This window comes from Nycticebus coucang, chromosome 3, assembly GCF_027406575.1.
Source record: "Nycticebus coucang isolate mNycCou1 chromosome 3, mNycCou1.pri, whole genome shotgun sequence".
Lineage (NCBI taxonomy): Eukaryota > Metazoa > Chordata > Mammalia > Primates > Lorisidae > Nycticebus > Nycticebus coucang.
Window position 1 is genome coordinate 77,391,695 of NC_069782.1, and position 24,070 is coordinate 77,415,764.

General features: G+C 55.2%; 2 protein-coding genes across 2 annotated transcripts in view; both read right to left on the bottom strand.

Moving 5' to 3' along the window:
* The window catches only part of CHAT (choline O-acetyltransferase), a 57,938-nt gene extending 38,756 nt beyond the window's left edge, over positions 1-19,182 (bottom strand). Inside the window, exons 1-7 of the mRNA XM_053586030.1 lie at positions 19,110-19,182; positions 16,710-16,813; positions 13,490-13,681; positions 12,804-12,922; positions 11,404-11,457; positions 7,521-7,701; positions 5,253-5,430 (exon numbers count right to left, since the gene is read on the bottom strand). Of these exons, the coding sequence (XP_053442005.1) occupies positions 5,253-5,430; positions 7,521-7,701; positions 11,404-11,457; positions 12,804-12,922; positions 13,490-13,681; positions 16,710-16,775 (790 nt within the window). The 5' untranslated portion in view covers positions 16,776-16,813; positions 19,110-19,182. The remainder of the gene's footprint in view (positions 1-5,252; positions 5,431-7,520; positions 7,702-11,403; positions 11,458-12,803; positions 12,923-13,489; positions 13,682-16,709; positions 16,814-19,109) is intronic.
* A 1,677-nt stretch (positions 19,183-20,859) lies between these two features.
* SLC18A3 (solute carrier family 18 member A3) lies at positions 20,860-23,311 on the bottom strand. Its single transcript, XM_053584777.1, has one exon. It carries the CDS (start codon positions 22,832-22,834, stop codon positions 21,236-21,238), a length of 1,599 nt encoding a protein of 532 aa, XP_053440752.1. The 5' UTR covers positions 22,835-23,311; the 3' UTR covers positions 20,860-21,235.
* Between the last annotated feature and the right edge of the window lie 759 nt (positions 23,312-24,070).

Below are 24,070 nucleotides of genomic sequence, written 5' to 3' on the forward strand. Positions count from 1 at the left end.
TCATGCTTTTACTGTGGGAGGGAGACATTGGCCCCAGCCCCTCCCCAGAGCAAGAAATTACATTTCTCAGGAGGTATTTCTGGGCCAATTAAATCAGAGAGGCTTTAAGCACTAATGTGTAATTGGTTTTAAAATCAGCAGACTTGCCTAGCTCAAAATGACAATATTTAAACAGCAAAATGCCCCCATCCTGAGTGGTTCTTGTAAACCATGACCGTGGCCTTCTGCAGCTGCAGCCGCCTTCTGTCAGTTCCCTCCTTGAAAGCAGTGGCTCAGCTCTAATTGGCTGCTGGGGATAAATATTTATGGGACTGTGTAAACGGAGAACATCTGTGTCTGAGGTCTGGTCTCAGGATCTCCACGGCAGCACCCAGGAAAGCCAGTGGGCTGGGGGCTCTCCGAGCTGCCCATCCTTCTTCTGCAAATTGACAAGCGCTGCAGTCTTCCAGACTCAGGGCCAAATGTCTAATTAAATTCTCAGACCAGGACAACGGTGTTGGCTTCTCCTGGGTTCTGGAAGGCTGCAGCATCCAGGCTGGGTGTGGAGGGAGGCCCTGAGGGGATGAGCGGGCCCCTTCTAAGACCTCCACTCATCTTGGATTCCCACTCCTATCTGAGGGCTACTGGGGAGGGACAGGGACCTGGTGCTAGCCCTTGCTTCCCTGCTGATACCTCTAAGGATGGGGAACTGCTCAACCTGTGGGAGATGCAGCCTATTCTGTTCAGTGGGGATGAAATCCCCCCTCACAGACACAGTGAAGACATATGACAACAAGGGACTGCAAACACCTGGGCAGGGCTGAGCCCAAAGGGAGACCAGGCCACACCGCAGCTTCTAACAACAGGGTAAGTGGGTCCCAGCCTAGTCTGCAAGTGAAAATACCAGGACGCTTTAAAAATAGAATCCTTGGCCCCACTCCTGTACCACTGGAAAATCACTGGGGCCCAGGAATCTGTTTTGTTTTGTTTTTTTTTAAGGAAGGCCCTAGACGATGCTGATGTCGTCAGCCAACAATCCCAGTCGGCCGCTAGGGCTGAGTCACACTGACCTCAACCCACCTGGCTTTGGACAGGAAGCCCTCCTGAGTTATGGCGGGTTGGCGAGGCTGCTTCCTCATCCCTCAGGACTCTGTTGAAAGTGCTCCTCGGGTTTTACCCTGCATGCCCTGGTAGCAGGGCCCCAGGAGGACAATGGCAGAGGCCTGTGGGTGACCAGGCTGCTTTCAGTGATGGCATTGCACATACTCCTGCGCCGTGCCTGAGCAACTCTGTGTGGCAAGCCCCACGTGGGGGCTGTGGGGATGCAGGAGGCATCCTGGTGCCTCTTCATGCAAGCTGTGCCACCCTGGTGGTTCCTAGACCTCCTCGAGCTCTGTCCCCTCAGTGTCATAGCAGAGGGTCGGGCAGGACAGCCTGGGAACTCACAAGGTGGATAAGCCCCTGCCCTGCTGGGCCTTGGTTGACTTCATGAGAACCCAGGAACATGTTTTGTCTGAGCTCAGGCTCCTCAGTCCAGACCTCCACCAGGATGAAAGGAGCTTGGCTTGGCCGAGGCCTGGTGCTGGCAAGCCCCTGACTGGCCCAGAGCCCATGGGCACTGTTCTGTACCCAGGTCCTGGGAAGGGCTTGGAGACCTCAGGGCTTCAGCTTGAGCGCAATTCTGCAGTGTTAATTGGGATACTGCTGTGGGCCAGAAAGAACCTTAGCCCCAACACCACAGCTGGACACCCACATCTTTCTAAAAGTTAAGGATTTGGGAGCATCTTGGCAGTGGACCACATCCCCGTGGGGCTCGTGAGCTCTCCCATCCACCACCCCTCCCCGTGTGCCCTGAGTACACTCCATCCTCACCCTTCTCCTTCCCTCCTTCCTAAGCTCTCCATAGCACATGCCTGAGGACGGGCCAGAGCCCTGCACAGTTCACCTCTGCTGCAAGTGTTCCCATCTCCTCTGCCTCCCTGAGGGGCCTACATCCTTCAATTACATCCACCAACTCTGGCTGAATCTGAACCTGAGGACTGAACATTGTGTATGTGGGGCCGGGGGGGGGTATTACATAACAATGCTAGTTGTCTTCTCCTAAAATTTGTGATCACCAACCCTCATATGAGAGCCTGACACAGTCCATGAATCTTATCATGTTTCCTAAGTTCTCTTTCCCACTTTCCAGGAGGCAATTTCATACATTCCCTTCGCCTGCAGAACCCCGCTCCTTGCCTCCCCCAGCTCACCCTGCAACTCTGATGGTCGTAGACCAGGAACTGCCAAATGGGATCCTCTCATGCTGCTGCCAGCACAGCCCCAGTCCCTCGGGCCTCAGGCCCACGCTTTCTGTTTCTCCGTGTACCAACAAAAGGTCTCGTATTCTCTGGGTTCCAGCCTCTTCTGGCTTTGCGAGGATCCCTCCCTCAGTTTATCTCCTCTCTCTTCACCAATCCCTTGTACTGAATTCCTTCCACATGCTTGCCTCTCCTCCTGAAAACATGTCCCTTGGCCCCATCCTCACCCAGCAGCTCCTCCACTTTGTGCTCTTTGTAAAACCAAAATCTCTGGAAAAAGTCATCCGTACTTACTGTTGTTGACCACCATGTTAACAATCTCCAGGGCTGGACAATGTCCATAGCATATAGCCATTCATTCTTCCTGCTACTCAGTCTGACCCTTGGCAAGCTCACCGAGGACGCCAGGACTGCCAACCCCATGTCTCCTCTGTGTCCTGTTCTTCCTCCGGCCCTCATTGGAATTCCACGTGGACGGGCGAGGATGAAACGTTGTGATTCATCTCCTGGTCTCCCTCTGCTTCATCGACTTCTCTTTCTGAGTCCCGTTGGTGTCTTTCTCTACCTGACCTCCAGGCCCTCATTCTTCTTTCTGTTCCTAGATGATCTCATCCAAGTCCATGGCTCTAGACATCATTTATGTGCTCATGGCTCTCAAATGTCTAACTCTGTACTGACCTCTCCCTGGAGCTCCAAACACATAGATCAAACTCGACATCTCTGCTCAGATGACTCAAGGCATCTCAGATACAATGACCTCAGAAGGGACATCTCCATTCTGTGCCCTTCTCCATCCTGTTTCCCATCTCAGTAAATGGTACCGCCATCCACTCAGTGGCTCAAACCACACCCCACGAACCTCGCTTGCTTCTCTTCTCTTTCCTGATGCTTCTGCTTTGAAGTATATCCAGATCCCACCTGTCTTCCCATCATTGCTCTCAACCCTGGCCCAAGCTGCCATAATCTTTCATTTCCTAAATGGTGGCTCTGCTTCCCTTCCGTGGGGTGGGGGCTGGAGGGTTCCATGAAGGATCTGGGTCTCCAGCTGTGCAGACTAACCAGTGCTAACTGGATTAATCAGGTCGTCCAAAGGGAGGTGTATGTCCCCTCCCTTCTGTCCTGCTTCCTCAGAACAGCACTTCCATTCAGAAAGCCAGATCAAGTGCCATTAACAAATTAATTCCGATCAGCGCAGCTAAAGCACTTAGACCTCAAGGCAATCCCGCCGGGCCTGGAGGGAGGTGTCCAGGCCTGGTAATAAAGTGGAAGTGACGCTGGAAGCAGAGGCGGTTATTTTGATGCCTGTCTCTGTCCCTGGAGGGGAGAGGAGTGGGATTTGATTACACTGTTGTTTCCTGAGGGAATTAACTCACTTTTGAATGATAACTTATTAATCTCCCAACGTGGCAGTTAGGTCCCTGAGGACGGTTGGCCCTCACCTCCCTGCAGCCCCCATAGCCTCCTATTTGGGACCAAGCATTTGGAGGGTGCCCAATCATTGGATGAAAGAATAGTTAATTGTTAAGTGGGAAATAATTCTGGGGCTTGGTATCATTCATCACCCTCGTTCTCTTACGTAACCCATGTAACCAGGCCCCTGCCATGTTTGGCACAGCAGGTGCAGGAGTTAAATCAAACAGGCAAGGCCCCTATCCTCCCGGACCTCACAGAGTGCAGGGGGAATCCCAAAACACAAAGCTTCCCTCAGAGAGGGAGCAGCACACTCAGGATGGGGGATAGGGCAAGGGACAGCATGTGCAGACATGAGGGAGGGCTGCTCAAGGAGGGCATGGAGCTGGCACACCTAAGCTGAGCTCTGCATGCCACAGAGAGCCAGCCAGCTCTGCAGGAAGAACCTTCTAGGGATAGGGGCCAGAAAATGTAAGTGCCTGTTTTTTTTAGACAGCCAAGTCGCTGTTGGTCCAGAGTGGCCATCATTGCCAGCAGCTGGGGTCCTAATGGTCCAGGCTGGCGTCTCCCTGCTGAGTGGCCAGCTGTGTCCAGGGTTAATTCACCTGCCTGAGTGCCACCTTCCTCCCCTCCCTCCAAATCTCCTCACTCCTAGCACAGGGCTTTGATCCATTCCCATCTCTTCAATAAGGCCTTTCAAAATCCCAACTGGGAGGACCTTCTCCCTCTCTGAAGCTCTGGAGCACGTATCTGACACCTGCTGTTTCTATGGCCTTGTATACATCCCACCCCGTGTGTTAGGAGCTCCTCCCCCTATGCCTGGGCTGCTCAAAGGCAGGGGCCTCACCCACCTCTGAGTCTCACACCCCCCAGCCCTGGCCCTCAGTCACAGACACACAGAGAGTCTGACCCAATTGCCTGACCCAGTGGAAGTCCAAGGAGCAGAGGGGGACTCATAGAATTCTTGCTTCTCCTCACAAGATCTTTGATGGGGGCAAGGAAGGAAGGCATTCTATCCAGCCCTTGGCTTTGGTTTTGAAAAGTAGTTTATGGAAGGATGATACAAATTTTAACAATATTGCTGGCTTTCTTATGGAAATGCTTGGAGATTTTCACAAGGACAGCAGCCAGAAAGAAGGAGAAGGGCCAGCTTGAAGAGGAAAAGTCTTGGGACAGACACATCACATGAAGGAGGCAGCTAACCAGGTTCCCGGAGGCAGGCTCTGCCCCAGACCCACACCTGGCTGCACGCAGACTCTCAGTGAGCACCTGCCCATCCCACCAGTGAGGCGCAGCTGCCCCCTCCAGCCGCCTTCCTTTGGCCAGAACCTCCCATCCCTCAACATTCCCAGACATCTCACAATCCCAGCGCTAGTTATTCTCACCAGAAGCTGTAATACTGTCAGACTTCCGTGTCAAGATGTCTCAGCTGACCACAGGACCTGCCATGGGTCCTGAGCTGCTGGCTGGGCTGATGCAGATGAAGCCATGGCACCAACCCCATGGAAGGGAAGCAGATGGGCATGAGGATGAAGATGGATGTGGAGACGCACTGCTGCTAACCTTTCATGAGGGCTGTCCTGGCCTCTGCCCACTCGCTCCTCCCGTCTGATGTCAGCAAGCCGATTGGAGGCAAGCGCTCGTCCTCGTTGGAAGCCATTTTGACTATCTTTCTCAACTGAGTGAACAGATCCCCCTCACTGAGACGGCGGAAATTAATGACAACATCCAAGACAAAGAACTGTAAGGGAGACAGGTCAAACATGTCACTCATGGGTATGATCCAAGGTGGCAGGCCTCCACTCACCCTTTGCAGGGGAGACTGGGTGCTCAGGTCCAAGGTTTCCAAGGCATTGGGTAGTTCCCAGTGGTCTCAACTTGGGGACCAACCTAGTGCTGTTGACTGTGCTGTGTTCCTTCCATGCTGCCCACAATCAAAGAAGGTAAGATTAAACTTAGCCAAAAGAAAACTTGCTTTGTGGTTCCTAGTTCATGTACAACCATTATGTTGTAGGGAATCAAATATAAAATGGTACAACTGCGGCTGGAGGACAGTGTCTATCAAAATTTAACATGTGCATAGCTGTGACTGAGCAATTGCCCTTATAAATGCATGTGTTCGCCTAAGGCTCAGAGAAACATACCCATGCGCACTGGACGACATGAGCAATGTGCACCTCAGCCTTGTTGGCAATAGCAAAATGGTTCTCCAGGAAGCGGGTAGCTGAGTAAAATGTAGTGTCCTTATCCAGTGCATGTCTATCCAGCCATTAAAAAGACCAAACTAGCTCTAGATGGAACTACGGGGATACACACGGTGAGTGGAGAAAAGCAGCAAGCTAGCGAATCATATGCAGAGGAGGGTTAAAATGGAATCCAACATGCTCCACGCAGACATCTACACCGACACGTGTGCACCTACATGTGCTTTGTATGTGAGCCCTGTGGTGCTGTCACTTTGCAGCACTGACTCCAAAGCTTCTGGCTTTGTGAAAGGTCTAGTCTTAGGCCCAGGTTGAGATGCTCTTTTCAGCTGATTGTCATACCTGGTCACCCCACCCTGAACAATGTCCCTGTGGTCTGATCCAGGGCTAGAGCCAGGAGTGTTTCTGAAAGGGGTGTAGACTGCCGCCTGCAGGGGTTGAGAAGTGCTGGCTTTGGCTTTTGAATGAAAATGGGGTCTGGGAGGCCCAGGTGAGTGGATTGCCTGAGCTCAGGAGTTGGAGATCCGCCTGAGCTAGAGGGAGAACCCATCTCCAAAAATAACCGGCCTATAGTCCCAGCTACTTGGGAGGCTGAGGCAAGAAAATTGCTTGAGCCCAAGAGTTTGAGGTTGCTGTGAGCTATGATGCCATAGCACTGTATCAAGGGCGACAGTGGAAATTTGGGTCAAAAAAAAAAGGAGAAAGGTTCTTGGTTTGTGGCTGGCCAGGCAGAGTGCCAGGTGGGCTGTGATGTCTCCTAATTGGCCTTCAATCCTGGGAACAGGAGTTGCAGCCACCCCGAGGTGGCAGACTTCCACTAAGCTCTCAATTCACTCAAAATGTGACATAGCCCAAGAACATATTGTAGATCAAGTACCAGGGGAGTCCCTGGGATGGTCACCAAACTTGGATCTTAGCAAAAAATGAAAACTCCAAGCAAAAAAAAAAAAACAAAAAACAACTTTTGTGAGATGCAATATTGATGGGAGTCCTCACTATGCACTATGCAGAATTTATAGTGTGTGGTGGTCACTGGGAAGTGTTCAGAAGCCTTCAAGCTCAAGCTCATGCCCTCAACCCCCAGGGGGTCCTTTTTTGGCTATGTGGAACCCAGTTGGAAGCCTGAGCTGCAGGGGATAGAAGTCCATCCCACTCTTGGACAAACCGCTTGACTTTTCTAAATCTCATGTCCTTGTCTATAAGAATTAAATGGGATGCACATGTGTATAAGTACTATGTCCATGGTCTGACACACGGGAGGTTCCATAACTCGGTCCACCCGTCAGGGTGTGTCTTCAGAAAGGCCAGAACCTGAGTGAGAGACTGCATGGAAACAAACACGTGCAGGTGGGGGGCTGAGGCCATGCTGGTCTCATTCATAACCCTTGGCCTGTCAGGGCTGAAACGAGAGCCCAATGAGTGTATTCTCAAACTGGAGATTCTCCTCATTCTTAGAAGCCAGCTGATGGAGAGAAATGGGACTGATTGGGAGTAGGACACCCTAATTTGGGGCCATTGTGCCCCAGCTCACCAATAACTCAGGGAAGTGGGCTGAGCACCCTTGGAGAAGCAGGAATGGGTGCATGGCCCATGCCCCTCCCCAAGCCCAAGACAAAGGGCCGCTTACCTGGTTGCAGCAGGCCACGATGACGTGCTCGGGCTCAGGCATGATGCTGCTTTTCTGGGCCACCAGTGTGTCCTGGGTGTGGCCAGGAAGCCGGTAAGAGGAGAACAGCCCGTAGTACTGCTTCATGCAAAGGGGCTGCCCTGACAGTTGGCCCTTGGCACAGTCCATGGGGATGGAGTGGCTGGAAGGGGAGCACGGAGGGGAGCAGGCAGCCAAGAGGGGATGGGGGAGACAAGGAATCAAAACTAGTTCTTTTATAACTTCATCAGGCAAAAGAGGGAATGAAACTCAAAACTGCATCACTACGTCAGTCACAGAGCTCAAATCTTCACTTTTTAAGGTAGTGGAGTGCCCCATTTCCATGGCCCATGGAGTGACTGTTAGGGTTTTCTCTAATATCCACTAATCCACCCCACCCCTCCCTATGTACTGCGTGTGCAAACCTTGTGTAGCCCTCTGCACTTTTGCTTATACTGATCTTCACTGGGCAAACCTTTGCTGCCATCCCTGAACTCAACTGTTCTGTTGATAAAATCCCTCCTCCTCATTTAAGAGCCTAGTTCTTTATCATCTCTTTTAGAAGCCACCTATTGGGTCAAGGCATGAAGTTTCTCTTTCCCCGGTGATCTTAGTATATTTCGTGTCTATCCTTTCTCTCTCTCCCTTCCTTCCATCAATCCACCCACCATCTATCCATCATCCATCCATCTACCATCTATCCATCTATCCACCTTCCATCCATCCATCCATCTACCATCTATCCATCCATCTACCTTCCATCCATCCATCCACTATCCATCCATCTACCATCTATCCATCTATCCATCCATCCACCTTCCATCCATCCATCCATCCACTATCCATCCATCTACCATCTATCCATCCATCCACCTTCCATACATCCATCCATCCACTATCCATCCATCTACCATCTATCCATCCATCCACCTTCCATACATCCATCCACTATCCATCCATCTACAATCTATCCATCCATCCACCTTCCACCCATCTATTCACTATCCACCCATCCATCCACTATTCACCCATCTATCCACCATCCATGTATCCATCCAACCACCTTTCACCATCTATCCAACCACCATGCATCCCCCATCCATCCATCCTTCCACGCTTTTGGCCAACAAATACTTGCTGGGCCTCTCTCTCCTCTGTGCCTGGCACTATTCTGGGGTCTAGGGATATAATACAAGACATGTATTTCTTGCTCTGGGGTACAGGTTCTGGGATGTATAAGAAGTAGACCATGAACAACAAACTGATGAAACACGAGACTTTCAGGTGGTGAGATAGAGGTGGGAGGAGGTTGCCGGGAGCAGTCTCACTGAGATCTGATAGATTGAGCTGGACCTTTAGGGTGTGAGACCACCACAGAAGAGAGCAGGGTGGAGTGGCCCACAATACTGCTGCTCCAAGTGTGGGCATCACATTGAACTGTCATGACTGACCCGTGACAGGGTGAATGCCTGCATCCAGAAACATCTGCAGCAGTGTGAAGTAATTTTAAGTCTGCTGAATCTAATAAAACATGTAGTCTTATATTTTCTTTCTTTATGCCATTTTTCTAGTAATTTTTTGTTATGTTTCTTAAAAGTTTATAAAATTGAGAAAAGAAACAACAAAACCTGGTCCTTCCCCAGAGATAGTTTGAGAAGCACTGGTTGAAGGCAGAAAGGAAGCCGGTGGGGTTGAAGCCGAGGGAAGGGAAGGCCAGAGAGCTGGACAGGGCAGATCCTGCAGGCTGCAGTGCAGTGGCCAGGAGCTGCCGTTTTATTCTTGGTGCAGTGGAAGCCCTCAAAGGCTTTACCATGCAGAAGCATGATTTGGTTAATGTTTTTGCTTTTTAAATGGTTATATGTGAAGAATGGACCAAAGTGAGTCACAGGAAGAACAAAGAAGCAGGCTGCAGCTGAGATGGAAAGTGACGTGGGCCATGGGGGGAGGAAAGGAGGAGGGGGTCAGGGATGTGTTCAGTCAACACCTTGGATTAGATGCAGGTGTGACATAGAAAGGAGCTGAAGGCAATCTAGGTGCCATGACTCACCGACTGAGGTGTGCTGCTGTACTCACTCAGAGGGCAACACAAGGGGAGACCTGGCGGGCATGGGAGGGAGCTGTAAGGCTCTGCTGGGCTTGTCTGCAGTGACCAGAGCCACCCCAGAGAGGATGTCTGGGGGTTGGAATGGTCGAGTGTGGGGCTCAGGGGAGGGACTGTGGGTCTGAGCCTCTGTCCCGAGGTTGGATAAAGACTGAGTTGGATCAAGTTGGACAGAGTGAAGTTCACCTCCTGTGCCTTTCTTGTGTCCGTTTATGTGTCTGTCTTGTCCAATAGTCTGGGAACATTTTCAGGGAAGGGATGAGGCCTTATTTCTCTTCATCTTCTCAGCATCAGTAGGTTGCAAAATAAATAAGTGAATGAGCGGATTAAAGGTTCAAACGTTCCAGCCTTAAGTTATTTACAATCAGAGGACGTGGGACCTTCCTGTAGATATGCACGGGTGCCCATGTAAGTGTGCAGCACACACTCGTGAGAGTCTGGGATCAAGACTATCAGTGATGGACGGGCACATGTCCCCAGGCCCAGAGGACAGAACCCCTACCCTGCCTCCTCCACTGTCCACCCTGGATAATGGTAAGGGGGAGGCTCTTTGAAAGCAGAAACTGTGCTGTGAACTGGACAGGTGAGTTCTGGTAGGAGGCAGACAAAGACACATACAAGGAGACAGCAGCTCCCAGGTCTGGACCCCTGGCACAAGAATGGTACAGTGATCATGACCATGGCATTTAGAAAGGAGAAAGCAGGCAGTGGCCAGGAGTGTCTGGCACAGAGAGGTGCTGGAGGGTCTGCTATGGGCCTGGCCAGGGGTCAGAGCTTGCAGGCATCATCCCACAGGTCAGGAACAGCAGCCCCACAGCAGCTACTATTGACAGAGGGAATGCCATCGTCCAAGATCAACACACCAAGTATCGCGGGTGTCTGAATTCAGGGGTGCTGGTCCCAGGGGCCCAAGCCCTCAGCTGCTCTGCCCATTGGGTCTCGGAGCCCCACCTACTTCTCTCCAGAGGGAATAGCCCTAACCTGGAGGGACTGTGGGTCTGAGTTTCTGCCCCAAGGTTGGGTAAAGACCGAGTGGGATCAAGTTAGACAGAGTGAAGTTCACCTCCTGTGCCTTTCTTGTTCTGCTACCTCTCAGCTGTGTGACCAAGGGCAAGTTACTTAACCTCTCTGAGCTTCAGCTTCCTCTCTGTATGAGGGACAGTGCTTTGCGCCCTTCTCTTGTTCCAGAATCTGATGTCCTTGTAACCCCTGCCTTGGGGAACCTGGATCCCACAGACCCTCTCCCTTTCCTGGCTACCCCCAGCACCCTGGGGCTTTCTTCTAGAAATAAAAGCTAGTCCATGCTGCTTGAACAGCTCTGTCCATCTGTCAGAACACCTTCCTGTTCACTGATCTTGGTGGGATTGAGGAAACAGAGGATTGGCATGGGGAAACCATTCTACCATGTGGCAAAGTGGAACTCACCATCACCTTATTCTGGGAACTCTTCCTCCCCTGTTTTCTGATGTGCTCTTGAGCTTCAAACTAATTCACACCATGTGTGCACATGTGAAGTGTGGCAGCAGGGGGCGTTTTGAAAAGATTGAGGGAGGATGATGGTTACCCCACAAAAAGGAACAGTTAATGGTCAGACCTTCAGTGTCTGGTGCTGGGGGAGTGGGCGGGAAGACACCTGCTCTGCGACTGGAGCCAGGAACACAGATCAGGGAAAGAGCTCCCTGTCTGGTGTGGGAGGGAGGGAGACACACAGGCAGACTGTGTTTGAACAGGGCACTACCCTTCCCAGGCTGGGCCCACTCCTACCTGTCCAGCAGGGCCTTGTAGCTGAGCACACCAGAGATGAGGCTGGCTGCAAACCTGCAGAGACAAGTGAGGCCTAACCCTCTCTTCCCTGGGCCTAGGCTCCCCCGACCCAAAGTCTCTGCTCATTCCACCATATGCCAAATGGGGCGCTAGTCGGACATGACATGGTTCCTAAATCCATCACAGGCCTTGCATTTAAAATGGTCCTTTGGTGAAAACTTGGGGTGGAGCAGCTCTGGGGGAGAGAGGAAACTCGGGTCACCTTGGGGAAGAGGAAGAGACGGAGTGGGAGAACAAGAGGGCACAGAGCAGGCAGGAAAGGCTGGATGGGGAGGGATGAAGCTCCTCCTGGTCAGGGTTAGTCCTGGAGCTGGGCAGGGCCGGGGTCCCTGGAGTTCTGAAAAATGTGGTCTCCTGGGAAAAGCCAGTAATTTGTTCCCCTTAGTGTTAATGAAAAGGAAAGTGAGGATTGGGGAAAAAGATGCCAGAAAACTGTGCCATGGGACCGTGTCATCTTAACTGTCCATGGCTGATGAGGCCTGGCTTAATTGCATCAGGAAGAAAATAGCCCCTCAGATGCAATTTTGATGACTGTTCTCAGCAATCATCTATCATACCTTCCTTCTGCCCAGGGGAGGCCCCAGCTGCAGGAGGAGGGGGCTGGCCTGCCCCCAGGCCAGTCAGGCTGGTCTTAGGGAGGCAGGGGTAGGAAGAGGCCTTCCCAGTGTGGCTGCATCCTGCCCGGAGGAGAGGTAGGCGCTGCCTTTCTCCTCATGCCACTTTGGATCACCTCTCCCTTTGAACTGTCCCTACCATTTGCCCCATTCAGGTCTTGAGACCAGAGACTCTGAGGCCCTCCAGCAGGGAGATTCTTCCACAGCCCCGCCTTCCCCCCCCCCCCATATCGTCATCAGTAGGTCCAGAGACCCTTCCAGCGGCTCAGTGAGCTCTGAAATTGCAGCAGATGGCACAGGCTCTGGCGGCTGGCAGGGAGGAATCGTTTCCACCCCTCTGGGGCCTCAGTGTACAGCTGGGGGCTCTGAAGGGCAGCAGAGAAGCTCAGACAGCCTAGGGCCGTGCTTCTCAGCAACAAGTACTGACCAGTTGGAGGACACACACCTCCTTCCAGGGCCTCAGCCAGAGCGTAACTGCTGTGGGGACATCTGAGGTCCACGACCTCTAATTAGTGACCACCTCATAGCAAATAAATATATTCTGAGGCAGACCACACATTTGTGGCTGGAGTACAGCCACAGCTGACCTCCCTCCTGACCCGATGGTCTGGAGGTCACTGTCTTGCTTAGCCAAGGCATGAGCTTTGGCCTTTCCTCACTGGCACTGAGGCCAGGCCCCCCGCCTTGGCCTCCCCAGACTGGGAGCCAGGAGCACCAGGGCCTCACCTTAGCTGGTCGTTGGTATCTTGGAAGTGCTGCCGAGCAAAGATCACAGCTGGGCTGGAATTGACAGGCAGGGCCAGGCGGTTGTTGAGATACATGTCATTCAGCCAGTACTCAGACACCTGCCAGGGGTGGGGGTGGGGAAGTGGAGGCACACCATGACAGTCCCCCAAGGTGTCTCCAGGGGCGCCTTGGCTGTGGAGGACACTAGACCCATCCTGGCAGCCCGGAGAGAAAATCGGGACACTTCATCGGAACATTCCCTTCATTCATTCATTTATTCTACAACATACACTGAGCTCCAGTTACACTCTAGAGCCCAGTGTGCCGTGGGCCACCCAACTGTCTTTCATCTTCACCCTGCGCTAGCTCCTGTCTTCCATCCTGGTGGCTTAGCATTCCCACCTCAGTCCCCTGTCTTTCCTTATGCATGTCTCCCTCTCTGCCTCCCTGACCTCTTCTCTATCCTCATCTCCCCACCCCCCTTCTCTGCCTGCCCCTTACCCTGGCCCCTGGCTATATCCCAATCCACGTCGCTTGTCTGTTTCCATCTCTCCCCTATTCCTGTCCCCTTTGCCCCATCTGACCTGTATTTGCCCCGTCTGCCTCTTATTCAAATGCCTCTGTCCATCTCCACGTCTGCCCCTTGGCCCCCTCCCTGGGTGTTTTGCCTCCCCAGGACCTCTTACCCAGTTGGCTGTCTTCTCCTGCCGCTCCAAGAGTTTTTTTTGCAGGGTTTCACCGAGGCTGCCAGGGGACCCAAACCTCTGCACAATGGCTTGACTCTTCTGAAACTGCTCCTCAGGGACCAGGTGCTGCATGCACTGCAGGTAAGTGGCCAGGGTCTGTTGCAGGGGGGGCACCGGCAGCTTGGGCAGTGCCTGGAAAAGAAGGTTCACGGGCATTGCCTATCCTCAGGTGTGGCCCTGGTATCTGTGTGACCCTCGTATCCGTCTTGCTCTGGTGTGGCCCTAGTATCTGTCTCAGGTGTGGCCCTAGTATCTGTCTCACTCTGCCCCATCCTGCTGTCTGTCCTGAGACCTGTGTCTAGGGCTCGACTCAGGAAGATTATGAATTTAAGAAATCATAATTCCCCTGTTCTTCAGGGATCAGGTGTTATTTTGCACTTAAAGACATTGTCTCAAGCCAGTGAGGAAAATGGTGCCTGAGGCTCCTGGGCTGAACTTGTGTTAGCAGCTAGAGCAGAGATGCAGAGAAGTCTCAGCTCAGACATTTCAGCCTCCCCAGGCTCTTGCCCAGACTCCCTGGGACTTCCTTTTTGCTGTCCCAGCCCACTCCGTGTTCTGCCTCCAGGAGGGCCCAAAGTGCACAAGAAAAGACCATGATGTTGGCACCAGACAGGCCTGGGTCATCCCCAATCCTGGTGCTCAGCAGCTCTGTGACCTTTGGCAAGTCATTCTTACACCGTGCCTCAGTTTATTCCCCTGTAAAATTGGGGTAACAACCCTTACCTGTCATAAGATCAAAGAGACAATGGATATGAAAGTGTTTATAAACCCTTTCTAAGGATGGGTCTAAGATGAAATAGTCCTGTCGTTAATATTGTTAGCTGCTGGTCACTCTTAATAAGATAGACTTGTTCCCAGCTGGGGCTCCAGAGTCTGATTGATCTCTGGATCTGAAGGGTTCTGCTTTCACGGAGAGATTTGGAAGGGTAAAGATGATCCCAATGACCAGAATTCTGCAAGATGTTTCCTGGGTATATGAGCTCCTTGTCAGTCCCTCCTAGTTATAAAACCCAGGAAGGGCTTTTTTATTTTTTTTTTTTGTTCCATGTGGGTATTAGGGGCAGGGACTGGGATACAGTGGAAGTCCCTCCTCTCTAAATCTCCCTAAGCCTCAGCTCCTTATCCATAGAAAATAAATAACAATTCCCACCTGAGAGGGACACATAGCAAACTGAATGGGAGAAACAACTGACCCCAAACAGGCCCATAGAAAAGCTTATGACATTGCTGTCCTTATCCCTTGAGGAATTTCTAATAGGAAACCCGTAATCTTTGTGGCCCCCAAAGTGTGGCTAGAGTCTAGTCAGAACCCTCCACCACATTGCCCTATATGGGTCCTGTGCCTCCCAGTTCACCAATTCTGTTTACCCAGAGGTCTCATGTGTATCTTCAATTTTGTGACTTGCCATGGCAGGAATTTTTGTCCTATTTATGGATAAGGAAATTGAGTCCCACAGGGTGAAGAGAATAGTTCAAGGTCACACCACAATCTGGTGGCAGAGATGGGAGCTGAGCTAGGCCTTTACGGTCCACTTAGCTCCTTTCCCCCAGTTGTTCTCTACCATTCCTCCTCATCCCCTTTTCCATCCCCTCCTTTCCTTCTTTCTCACTTAGCTGGTGGCAATAGGGAAGCAGGACTTTTAATGTTACTGCTTCAGTTATACAAAATTGGTGGACAGTGGGCCATCTTCCCTCAGGGGCTTCTGCTCTGTGGGGTGGTGAGTGTCCATGAGGCAGCCAAGGGTCCATCCCCAACATGGTGGGCTGCACAGGGAGGGGGCCCCCCAAAGCACCCCCTGCTCTGCTGCTGCTGCTGCACCCAAAGCAGAGGAGGACGACCTCATATAAGTATGCAATGATAGATGAATGACGCTCCTCCACCTGTCTGATCCTGTCTCTAGAGTTCACTGCTCTGGCAGGGCATCAGTGCCAACTGCAGGTTGCTTCTGCCCTGGGGAGTGATGGAGGATGGGTTTGGACAGCACCCCACGTGGCCAGCCCATTCTCAGTGAGCCAGGCCCTCCCCCGCCCCTGTTGCAGCTCTTTCATCCTGTGTGTTCGGGGGGGTTGGGGGTGGGGTGGGGGTGGGGGTTGGGGTGGGGGTGGCAGTCTGTGTGGTGGGTAGGTAAGCAAGCACCTATAGAAAGTTCAGTCCAGTGGGTCTGGCTGGAGCCCCTGCTAGAAGCTGCCACCCTTCTTATGGGTTCTGACAGTGTGCTAGGGCTTAGTCTGGGTAATAGGGAATCAGTGATGGATAGAAAGGAGTGAAGCAAGAAGTCTCAGCTCAGCCTCCCCAGGCTCTTGCCCAGACTCCCCTGGACTTCTGGCCCTGTACTAGTGAAGGTCTTTGGACTCTGGAGTCTCAGGTCAATACACGTTTCCTGGGCAGTTCATGGGAGGCAGGCCCTGGGCTGGACTCTGAGACGATGGAGAGACAGAGCTGCCTTCAAAGAAATCACAGTCCAATGGGGTGGGTGTGTGGGAGCCTGTCACAGACCAGAGGTAACAACAGAGGAGACTGTCAGCCCCAGAGGTCAGGACAATGTAGTGAGCAACATGGTAGGAGAAGCCAGAAGTTGTGATCAGGGTTTTAAATGAAGACTGAGGGGAGAGGACAGAGAGGGTGGCAAAAAGATGTGTTGGTGAGGGCCCAATAGGCAGCTACCTGAAGTTAGGTGTGTTACTTTGTCACTTAAAGGCATTGTCTCAAGCCAGTGGGGAAAATGGTGCCCAAGGCTCCTGGGCTGAGCTTGTGATAGCAGCTAGAGCAGAGATGCTGCAGGGCTCACAGCAGGGAATTCAGCCGCACCTTTAGGCAATCCCACTGAGCTCAAAGATATCAGAAGTGGAACTTGTGGTGGGACTTGAGTGGAACACCTGGCCTGGTCAAGGGTTCTTTCTGGCTTTGGGACCAGAAGAGTGGCTGACAGCATTCCCCTGGAACTCTCTGAGGCCACCTCCAGCCCTTCCAAGGCCCTCCCAGGCTCCTCAGCAGGCTCAGGGCAGGGCTCCAGCCTGGTCCTCATGCAGGAGAGTACATGATTGGAGATCAGGCAATGCTGAGGGCCAGTCCCACCCTTCCAGGGCCAGGACTGTTCTCGAAGCAAGGGCATTCGAGTGGGGAGAGCAGAAATGAGAGGGGGTTCCAAAAGTCACTCACAGACTCCTCCTCACTGCTTGAGGGTTTTGTTGCCATCTTATGAGGGTCTTTTTCCAGGATGGGCATTTTGGTGACTCTGAGTCCAAGGAAGCAGCAGTGTAGACCTGAGGACCAAAACAGGGTAGATATCACCACCTAGGCCTCCGTGGTCACTTCATCTCCCTCAGCCTGGCCCCACCCCACCCATGAGGAGGCCAGAACCTGGCAGTAGTATATAGTGGCTTCTTTGCATGCCTGGCACCAATCTCCAACCCCTGACCACAGTGTCCTCTATGGGACTCCAGATGGGAGAGGGTAGCTCTTGAAGTGAGCCTCCAGCTGGGACCTATTCTCATGCTGCTCCCAGGCCAACTGATGCTCCAGGGCAGCACTGAGAGTGCAGGGCTCCAAACCCATCTCTGGCAGGGCTCTTGTTTTATTCCTGCCTGGAACCCAGTAGGTATGTGCTTTGTTGATTAAAATCTTTCTCTTGGGAGGTGAGACAGGCCAATTGCTTGAACTCAGGAGTTCAAGATCAGTTTAAGCAACAATGAGACCCTGTCTCGATTAAAAATGGAAAAATTAGCTGGGCATGATGGTGGGTGCCTATAGTCCTAGCTACCTAGCTGAGGCATGAGGATGGCTTGAGTCCAAAGAGTTTGAGGATGCTGTGAGCTATGATGACACCAAAGCACGCAATCCCAGGGCAATCCCAAGGTAACAGAGTGAGACTGTATCTCAAAAAAAAAAAAAAAAGCTCTCTTTCTTACTAGACTGTGATCTTCTCAAGGTCAAGACCCTACACTTGCCATGCTAAGTGCTTCATTGCTGGGGACTTGCCAGGGACCTGGCTTGGAGTAGGGTGAGTGTTAGTTAACTGAGGACAAGGTATACATGTGTGTGTAAGTGAATGTGTGCATGAGTGACACCAAGATCCTCTAAGGGCCTGTGTTCCAAGAGGCACTCTGTGCTGATGGGAAGCTGGCCTGTGACCAAGGCAGGGAGGCATACTGGATAGGTTGTGACGTAGGCATTATCTGGTCTACAGTCTCCCAGTGTAAGTTCCATAGGAATACGGAGGGAGGTGGTACAGGGAAGCTGGCCAGCCAGGGCCCCTAGGAGCCACCTACCTTAGGCTAGGGAGAAAAACATTGATTTTGAAGGTGCAATAGAACCCAGCCAGGTCAAGGGGGAAAAGCCCGTTTTATAAGACTGTGGGACATAATTGGTACCTTCTGAAGTCCCCCTAAACCTAAATGTACACAGGCACACATCCGTGATTTCCACCAGTCCACCCTCAGTTCTCATTCAAGAGCCTAAAGCTGATGTTTTGGCCCCCTTTCCCCCCAATGCCACCCTTATTCAGAGGCAAGCACAGCCCAGGTGTCAGCACTTGGCACAGCTGGCCCCAGGAGCAGAGCATCTGGAAAGATGGATGAACCAAGCCCAAGGACGGAGGAGCCTTGGGGCTGCCCTGTAGCCTGGGCAGAGAACACAAAGGCTTTGCTGGTATAGTAGAGGGGCACCTGGGTGGTCCTCAGATCCCCCAGGGACACTGGACCATAGAGCTATCCCCAACTGCAAACAAAAGAGGCAGCATCCTGGGAAAGGTGGTGGTGTTTTCAAGAGAAGTCAGGACCAGGGCAGGTTGGTAACTGACAGACGGATGGTGTGGCCAGTGCCTCCTCTTGCTCTGACCCTGGGGCCCCACTGCTGCAGGAAGACTTTAGTCAGGCTCAGGGACCCAGAGTCTTGGAGAGGAGGATGGGACAAAAGAGGGAAAGGTTCCCTGATGATACTGTGGTGGTCCCTACAGTCCTTGCCTTTTGGGCCATGCCTAGAGGGTGTGTGTATATACTACTTTCTATCCTTTTGTACCTCCCATCCATTCTGGTCTAGCTGTCAAAGACTGCCAGAGGAGTGTCTGCTCTGCCCTGGAGGCCCAACCCCAGCCTAGTCTGGGGTCACGGGTGTCTCTACGCTGCAGCATGGCTCAGACTTGCCCCTGCACCTGCTCCTCTTCCCCTACACCCAGTTCCCTGGAGGGTCTGGAGAGAGGAGGGTGCCCCAGCACCCTCTTTCATGAGTGAGACCTTCAGACCTTCCCACTGCACACAGAAAACGCAGACTTAGGCTCGCAGCAGGTGCGGGCCCGGGTGAAATGAGAACATGTGTGGAGTCCCAGAGGCCTGCGAGTCAAGCTTCTCCAAGCCCAGGCATTCAAGCAGCGGAATCCCGCACCCTCCCCGCTGTCCCCGACGGCTGCTGCAGTCCAGGACTCTGAAGACTCCGGGAGTCCCGGGGCCTCTGGGCTCGGATACTGTCCTTGGACAGAGCCTCCGACTGCCGGCCTCGGCTCCTGGGCCCCGCTCCCACGCCGCGCGCCGCCAGCCCAGCCCAGCCCAGTCCAGCCCTCCTCACCTGCTCTCCTGGCTCTGCCGCTTCAGCCACCGCTGCACCGCACTCACCAAGCAGGACTGGGGGTGGGGGCGTGGGCCGGAAGGGACTGAGGCGCGTCAGCAGCGCCGGGGTGGGGGCTGCCACCCCGGTCTTTGGTAGAGCCTCGGACGTCTCCAGGTCCCCGCGGCCGCCCGACTGGTACCAGCGAGCTGGCCGCGCCTCCCCTCTCCTTCCTCTTGTTTCTCCTCCCTCCCTCCTCTCTCTTTCCTCCCTCTCCCAGCCCCTCCCCTGTCTCTTTTCATCCCAGTCCTTGTTCCCCGCCATCCCCCTCCAACCTCCGGGTCCCCCGGAACCCGCCTGGACGGCTCCCGGACAAGTTGGGGCACAGGCAGCAAACCCAGGCCCGAGAAGGGGCGGCAGAACATTGCCCCGCCCATACCCATAGACCCCAGCCCACCCTTTCCCGGTCCCTGCGCGGCTCCAGTCCCGTAATACCCGCGCCGGCTGCTAGCACAGAACCATGGAGAGGTCCAGCTCTCAGGAAATACCTGTACTCCTCCCCACCGTCTAGGCGGCCAGTCTCAAGCCCTCCTACACCATCTTTCAATAATAATAATAATAATAATAATAATAATATCTATTGTTCACTGCAGGGACCCCCTTCCCTTTCTGTTACCACTCCGTCCCCACCGGGCTATGGGGTGGGGAAGATAGAGGTGGGGGAATCCACTAGACTCTACCGGGCCCTCCTCATGGCAGACGTGGGGGTGCTTAGAAACGTGAGGCAAGAGGCAGACTTTTCTCTCACACAAAAGCATCCCCCCCATATAGATCTCCACACAAGAATACACACAGACCACAAAGACCCTGCCCAGACACACACAGATCTCCCACCCCCACACTGAGGACAGACACGCACATCATAGGTACAGACCCCTCAGATGCACTCCAACACACAGGCTACCGCACCTTAGCTGTCCCTCCACGCTGGGACTGGAGGACCCTGCTGCGGTCATCAGACCGCCAGTTCCAGAACTGGGAGGGTGGCGCAAACGCTAAGGGATCGCAGGACCAGGATTCAAGGATGGGAAACTTTTCTGAGAGCCCTGAGCGGCGTGGGCTTGGGGGAGTGTTGACACCAGCTCGCACACTCTCATCCCCTCCTTTCACGACTCAGACCCGCAGGACCCGGACACAGCGGCAGACACCTTCCCCCACGCCTCTCCTAGGATAGAGCAAGGCTCTCTAACCACCACCACCACCACACACACACACACACACACACGCGCGCGCGCGCGCGTTTCCAGAGATCGGACCCTGAAAAGGTGGGGTCTGTTTTTCTTCCTCTGCCCGGAACAGCTCGGCTCCTACTCTTTTCTCGAAGGCTGGACGGGGCGGGATGCTGGTCAGAAGGGAAGCTCAGCTCGGGCGTCTCAGAGCTCTGTGGCTGGAGCCGGGCGTGTCCTCCCAGGGCGGGGTCTGGCGTTTCCGGCTGGAGCGGTCGTCAGGTTCCCCCGGGCGGCACTCCCGGGCGCTGCCCTGGGGCTGGGAAGGAAGGTTTGTAGCGAGCTGAGGGGAGTGTGTGCTCCATGGTGACCATAGGCTTTCTTGTTGGGTTTGCTTCCTTCCTGTCCCGCAGGCCCCCTGCATGCCCGCTAGGCTCAGGCCTGGCTTGGGACTGGACTTGAAGATGCAACTCACCGTCCTCTCTGCCCCGGCCATGTGCCCGGCTGCCCACCCCCCCCTCCCCCACCAGTAAAGAGACTCGACCTCCCGGGATAGACATAGTTTATTGATTCGGACCATAGGCACCGCGGTGCAACGGTCTGTTTGGCACTGGGAGGAACGCAAGGACAGACGCACTGCTGTACACGGGGAGCCCCGAGGGAGGGGGCGAGCGCCTCTTCCCCTCTGCAAGGAACACAACTGGCTCGGCTTGCCTGGGTGCCCCACACCCCAAAGGACAAGAGGGAGGGGACACGGAATGGGTCACCGGGAAGGGAGTCGGGCAGGGGGAGTCAAGGCTGAGGAGGGCTGGGGTAATCGCTAGAGGAGGCGGGCCCGGAGCCTGAGCTGGCCAGTGCGCTGGCAGAGCAGCAGTCACTTTGACCCACGGGAGGGGGGCGCCTGGAGGAGGAGCAGGGCTGCTAACTGCGGGTGTAGTAGTAGTTGTAGTCATCCTCGCACCCATCAAAAGGGCCAGGCGGGCTGCAAGGCGCGCCGTCGGGGCCAGACCCCGGGCGCTCCCGCAGGCGCACCGCATCGTACAGACCCTGCGGCGGCTCGTCCAGCAGCACGTCGCGCTCGGAGCGGGAGCGCGTCAGGAGGCCCACGTTGCGCAGCAGCAGCAGAACCGGCGCGTACAGCAGGTTGGCCAGGCCCATGCCGAGGCTGAGCTGCTCAAAGCCCAGCGAGTGCACGATGTGGCCAGCCACTATGGGCCCGAGGGCATAGGCCACTGAATAGGAGATGTCGGCGATGGCGTAGACGCTGCCGTAGACTGAGACGTGGCGCACGTCCACTAGGAAAGCCAGAGTGGGCAACAGTGCTGTGTCCACTAGCGCTATGCCAAAACAGAGGCCGCAGAGCGAGACCACTAACGGCGCGAAGGAGCGGCAAGCGGGCACAAGGCATGAACTGGCGCCGATCACAGCCAGCCCCAGGGCTCCATACAGCCACTGCAGGTGTGGGTAGCGCGCGGCCAGGCGCACCGTGAGGTAGACGCCCAGCACGTGCGGCACAAAAGCCGGCAGCCAGGCCATGCCCATCTCCCACTCGGACGCTGCCATCGTGTGCTTCATCCACGTGGCGATGGTGGGCTCGAGAAAGGCGAGGGGAATGTTACAGGTGGTGAGCGCGCCGGCCACCACGGCAATGTAGGGGTCTAGCATGAGGCGGTGGATGGGTGTGCCCACCGGCAGGTTGGCCCGAGCCCGAGCAGCAGCTGAGAAGGGCTTGGCCACAGCTAGCAGCAGCAGCGCGTCGAAGAGCGACACTGCGGCGAGCACCAGGAAGGGCACGCGCTTGCCGGCGAACTCGTAGAGGATGCCCCCAAAGGGCGGCGCCACCAGGCTTCCGAAGCTGATGAAGGCCAGCGCCACGCCCAGCGCTCGACTGCGCTCCGGCTCCTCTGGATACTTGTCAGCAATCATAGCTATGCCGGACGTGTCCGCGAAGGCCGAGCCCAGGCCCTGTAGGCTGCGAGCCGCGAACAAAGTAGCGTAGTCTTCAGCGAAGGCGAACATGACCGTGGAGGCAAACATGACGCCCAGGCCGATGAGCAGCGGCACATCGTAGCTCATGCGGTCGATGAAGGTCCCGCTCAGAGGGTTCACCAGAAGCTGCAGGATGGCCTTGGAAGCAAACAGCACCCCGATCTTCACGTCTTCGCTCTCCGTGGGGTATCGGGGCCTCAGGGCCGACCTGGCAGGCCACGAAGCCGTCGGGGACGCCGAGGCGTTGGCCGTGTAGGCGCTGGCATTAGCTGAAGTGGGCAGCGGCAAGGTGGGCTCCCACGCCTCGGGGGTTGGGGTGGGGCTCTCGCTGCCCCCGTGCATGTGGGCAATGTAGTCAGGCACGATGGGTACAATGACCATGTATAGCATGTTGTCCAGCAACAGCGCCACGCACACGATGACCAGCAGCAGGCGCCGCTGCCGCCGTGGCTCCTGCAGCACCGCGCCCACCGTCTCCGACAGCTTGGTGGCCGCTGCCCGGGCCTGGGCCGCCTGTGCCTCGGCTTCCATGCCCTCACCCCGCTGGCTCTTCCGAGGACGCCTCCACCGAGGTTGGGTGCGGGCGTCCTGCAGCGCAGAGACGAGGACACGCGACTTCGGGGGCGCGGTCCTTGCCCGAGAGGCGGCCCCTGTGCCTCAGGTGGCCACGGGACTCATGGCCCCACGCCCCGGGAAAGGCAAGGACTCCGTCTGGCGAAGAGCCGCAGCTGCTCTTAGCCGATCCCGGGAGCTGCCGCTGCTGGGCTCAGGGGCGGCCAGGAAGGCGGGCGCTCCAAGGGGCTGGAGCGGGAGTCTGGGCGCACTGCGCCCGGGGCGCGCCCGGAGCAGCCCCCGCCGCGCTGAGAGGCCGCCCGCGCTGGCCGAGGGGCATGCTGCTACCTCCCGCCCGCTCGCCCCGCCGCCGCGCTCCCCTCCCCTCGCGTCGGCTCTTGCCTCCTCCGCTGCTGCTTCTTTTTTTCCCTTCCACTCGGGGCTGTGACGCGGCGAGTCCCAGCCCCCGAGTGGTGCCCGGGCCACTTGCGTCGCTCAAGCTAATGCGACGTCGGCGGGGAGGAGGCTGGGGGCGGGGCAGAGACCGGGGGCGGGGCGTGGCCGGGCTGGGGTCCGCTCCCCAGATAAGCCAGGGCTGGAATCCAGAGGAAGGGGTTTTGGTGAGGAAGAGTCCTGGACCCTGGGGATGAGTGCCCGGTGCTGGGAGCAGGCCCTCTGCCGGCCCCCACCTCCTGGTTTTGGACCTGCGGGCTCAGTGCTGGCTTGTCTCCTCCCGAGAAGGGGGAGCCGCAGCAGGTTCCCGCGGCCCCTTGGGAGAGTGGGTAGCCAGAGGGGGGAGCCGGGGGCTTGAAATCTCCGCCTCAGCCAAGATCTCGGTGCACAGCGGGCAGGGAGCCCCCGAGGTGAGCCGCGGCTGCGTCCATCTGTTCTCGCAGCTGGATTGTGGAGCCACGCGATCCCAGAGGCGCTGGGCGGAGACCCCCAACCCTTCCTTTCGCCCCTTCCCGCGCCCCCCACCCCAGAAAGGAGGGGGCGGCTCACAGACTCTTGGGCCTGGCTGCGACCCTGGCACTTTGGTAGAATGTTACAGTAGCAAATTTGCGACTATGAGCGTGTGGGAATTGAGGGGAGAAGTTGCTTTGCCCCCCCCCCCCCGAGGTCTGGAGTATCAGCCCAGCCCCTTCCATCCTGCCGCACTGCCTCCCCACACTCCAGCTGCCTAGACTCCCCCTTTCCTCTTTAACTGTCCAGGTC

What these genes read in the sequence shown, in the direction of transcription:
- SLC18A3 (XM_053584777.1), bottom strand. Translation starts at nt 22,834, where the DNA reads ATGGAAGCCGAGGCACAGGCGGCCCAGGCCCGGGCAGCGGCCACCAAG.